This window comes from Narcine bancroftii, chromosome 2 (assembly GCF_036971445.1).
Source record: "Narcine bancroftii isolate sNarBan1 chromosome 2, sNarBan1.hap1, whole genome shotgun sequence".
Taxonomy (NCBI): Eukaryota; Metazoa; Chordata; class Chondrichthyes; order Torpediniformes; family Narcinidae; genus Narcine; species Narcine bancroftii.
This window is the reverse complement of record NC_091470.1, coordinates 100113463-100117764: the sequence shown is the minus strand read 5'-3', so window position 1 is coordinate 100117764 and position 4302 is coordinate 100113463. Positions and strand designations below refer to the sequence as shown.

The 4302-nt window shown below is 43.8% G+C and overlaps 1 protein-coding gene across 1 annotated transcript in view; it reads right to left on the bottom strand.

Moving 5' to 3' along the window:
* Window positions 1-4302, bottom strand: part of ggcx (gamma-glutamyl carboxylase) — a 60335-nt gene that overhangs the window by 13284 nt on the left and 42749 nt on the right. The window contains exons 9-10 of the mRNA XM_069917691.1: window positions 2217-2348; window positions 355-506 (exon numbers count right to left, since the gene is read on the bottom strand). Of these exons, the coding sequence (XP_069773792.1) occupies window positions 355-506; window positions 2217-2348 (284 nt within the window). The remainder of the gene's footprint in view (window positions 1-354; window positions 507-2216; window positions 2349-4302) is intronic.

Below are 4302 nucleotides of genomic sequence, written 5' to 3'. Positions count from 1 at the left end.
TGCAGGTGAAGTTTGTTCAGTGCAAGTACAGTTTGACTTTTAAACTGTTTACTCTTCAGGCAGGTGTATTAGTTTGGCATTGTAAGAGTAAGTTTCAAGCAACCAGAAAATACATTTATCCGCCATCTACCAATCCCCATACGTGGGGTTTTACTAAAGAACATACTGGAAAACCTTAGCAGGTGAGGCAGCAGTTATGGGGGGGAAAAAAAAAATCAAATTTTCAGCAGCTGAAATGTCAACTGTTTCTCTTTCCATAATTGCTGCCTCAGTTGCTCAGCGTTTCCAGAATCTTCTGTTTTCATTGAGAGTAACCAGATTTTGCCACCAGGCCTCTTTTCCTACTGCTCCCACCTCTGCTGAAATCTGTCATTTATGGACACCCAGATGTCAAAGTAGATCTCAGGATCAACAATATTGTATCTGTGGAGTTCCTGGGCCAGACAGGTGGAATACTGTTTCAGCATGTCCGCATGGTCCTTCCAGCGACGACTTTGTGTCCACACCTGGAGAAAACGTACAGCTCATGGTTACAAGGAGCAGAGCCTCAACACCTAAACAGAGTGTGTCACCTGCCGTGCTGAACCCATGTCCCACAGAGAGACAAACCTGTGTCCCATAGAGAGTGCCCCCACTCTGCCAAACCGAAGTCCCACAGAAAGAGAGCCTCTGCCCTACCGAAACTGTGTCCAAAAGAGAGCTCCCGGCCCTGCTGAACCTGAGTCCCAGTGAACAGGGAGAGCCCCCGGCCCTGCCGAACCTGTGTCCCACATAGAGGGTTCCCGGCCCTGCCGAACCTGCGTCCCACAGAGAGGGCTCCCAGCCCTGCCGAACCTGCGTCCCACAGAGAGGGCTCCCGGCCCTGCCGAACCTGCGTCCCACAGAGAGGGCTCCCGGCCCTGCCGAACCTGTGTCCCACAGAGAGGGCTCCCGGCCCTGCCGAACCTTGATCCCAGTGAACAGGGAGAGCCCCCGCCCTGCCGAGCGTCTGATTTCTTTTGAGGATCTGTGTAGTGACCAGCTCAGTAAGGAAAATTCTGAAAAGAGCACTATTTACTCCATAGGACCAACTTCAGTTCAAGCTGAATCAATAGACAGTAGGTGGTGTAGTCCAATTGGTCCATCGAGACAGCACCACCATTTTTCAGATCTCGGCTGATCATACATAGCACCTCTAATGGAACAAACTTTCCTTGGTTCTGACAGACCCTGGTTTACGCTGAGTACTATCCATAAGCCAATTTGTCCTCATCAGATAAGTTGGCTTTCAATAGCTATACAGAAACACTTCTCATTGAACAATCACCTATAATAAGTTCATTAAACTAATGGAACATACATGTAGGATCCAGTTATTAATAACTACCATCAAACTTTTTGTTATCATTATTACTGGTTTGAAAAGTACATGGGAGAATTTGCGCAGTCTTAATTCCATCAGACCAACATTTGAAACCCAGAAGAACATAAAAAATAGGACCAGGAGTAATCCATCTAAATCTACCCAACCTTGCCTTAAATACATTTACCAAGGTCACCTCCTCTGCTTCAATGGGCAGAAAAGCCTCCTCATCTCCATTCTAAATTCACTACCCTGAATCTTGAGGCTATGTCCCCTAGTTCTAGTCTCCCCCGCCAATGGGAACAACTTACCTCCCTCCATCTTATCTGTGCCTTTTATAATTTTATACGGTCCTATAAAATCCTCTCTCATTCTTCTAAATTCCAGCGAGTACACTCCCAGACGACTCTCCTCATAGGCCAACCCCCTCATCTCTGGAATCGACCTGGTGAACCCCCCTCTGCACCACCTCCAAAGTCAGTCCATCCTTCCTCGAGTGAGGAGACCAGAACAGCACGCAGTGCCCCAGATGTGGCCTCACCAGGACCTCGTACAGTTGCAGCAGAACCTCCCTGCTCCTAAATTCCATCCCTCTAGTAATGAAGCCTCTGTTCTGGATTGTTAACCTGAGTTACATGTTTGAATCCCAGGCTGGGCCACAACCTTCTGATAGATAGAAGGTGGTGTTGCAAACTCTGATACCTACAAGTCTTCTCAACAATTGAGCACCATCCAATCCTTCCAGTATAAGGAGCAGAAAATGGGAAGCAAAGCAGGTTAAACATGGCTTCTACACAACACACTTTGTATTTGTCAGTTTCCGTAACCCTCTTGGGGAAGGGGGCGGTGTGAGGTTCGACACGTTTTAACTCACACCCGGATTTAGGTAGCCGATCTCTCCGGTTACTCCATCCTTGTATGTTATTTTGACATGTTGGTGTGACCTGGAATGAACCATCATGTCCCAGGAATATCCATAGAGTCCACTGGTCCAGTTGTTGTATCCCTGAAAGAAGGAAGGGCAGTTGTTACCGACATACATCAGCTGAGTGATTTAATTACTCAGGATCTCCAGCCATTAGGTCCAGGGAATCTGGTGTCACCAAGTAACTGCACGGCTAAGGTTACCAGAAGGAAGCAACTTTGAGTATGTGATTACAGACACAATGATAATTAAAAGATTTATAACAAACATGTACATCAAACTGCAAGAGAAAGAAAACGATATAATAAGCTGTAAACCCAAACAAAAGTGGGAACAAGATCTAAACATAAAGATAAAACATGAAACATGGGAAAAGCTATGCTCCGGAACTATGAGAAATACAATAAACACGAGGTTACGCATGATACAATATAATTGGTTACACAGGCTATATATCAAGCCCCAAAAGTTAAATAAATGGGACCCAACAGTATCAGATAGATGTTTTCGCTGTAAGAAGGAAACAGGAACAACAGTACATGCAATTTGGGCATGTGAGAAAGTGGAAAAGTTTTGGGAAGATCTAAACCAGGTATTAAATAAAATCACAAAAAGCAACATACCAAAAAATCCAGAGATCTTTCTTCTAAGTAATATAAGAAGTAAAGAACTTGGACTCGATTTGGATGGAGCACAAAAAAGATTTATTATGATAGCCTTAGCTGTAGCAAAAAAATGAATAATGTCAACCTGGAAATCAGAAGAGAGCCTGAGAGTATAGCAATGGTACATAGAAATGAATAAATGGAAAATAATTGATAAAAATAACATTCAATTTAACAAATAAAGTCACAGTATTCGAACAAATTTGGGAACCGTACATGGAACACAACAGAGAGGGCCTACCGCAGACCTTCACCCCCTAAAATGATAGAATGAGAAGAAGACAAAATGAACTGACCCAGTGTGTAAAAGTAGATGACACAATTTTCTTGTTTATTTTCATTGTGTGATGACATTGTTTAATGGGTTTAATGTATTGTATATGTTGAACGTTTAGTGTGTAGGGAGGGGGTGGGAAGGAGAGAGGGAAGGGAGGGGGGGAAAGGGGAGAAAGTAACACTGTATTTTCAAGAGGGAAATGTTTGTGTGTATTTTGGTTAATATGGTTCATAGTGTGTAAAATAACAATTTTTTTTTTTTAAAAACCAAGTGACTGCACTAACTCATTAGGGAGATTTAATTAGTTAAATCCAAACTCGAGCATGAAAATTACTCAAACACGACAGAAATCCTGGATTATCCAGGAGACTGACAATTGCACCATTCAGGAATTCTGCTGGGCCCTCCCAAACTAGGGATGATTGACCTTTAGACTCCAAGGTCCCTGTATTCAGGGAATACCAACACTCTGGGTCCCCGTTTTCCAGGACTGGTTTTATACCCAACCATCAGCTGGTTCATACTGATTTTTAACCTTTCATAGAGTAGATATTATAAAAGGTTAAAAATGGCCAGAGCCCAAAGGGTTAATAAAGTAGCCAGCAACAACTGAAATTCAGGGGACCCACTTCAAACCAGGGATGGTAAAGAATGTTGGCCTCATCAGCGCTACAGAGAAATGGTGGGAAGTTTTGTGATGTGGTGTGAGAGTAAAATCCTGAGTCCAACGTAGACAAGACGAAGGAGATGATCATGGACTTCAGAAGGACCAGGGACAACCACCCTTCACTACACATTAATAGTTCGGTAGTGGAGAGAACCAAGTTCCTTGGAGTCCACTTCAGGAGAGATGTATCCTGGAGACGCATATAACCAGGTAACAATTACAGTACAGAAACGGGTCATATCGGCCCTTCCAGTCCGCACCGATTTACGTGAAACTCCACTAGTTCCACCTACCCACTCCTATAACCCTCCAATCCCCTCTTAAATGACAGAATTGACCCTTCAGGTAAATCATTCCACTCCACTACCACTGAGTGAAGAAGCTTCCTCTTATATTACTCCTAAAGTTTTGCCCCCTAACCCTTAA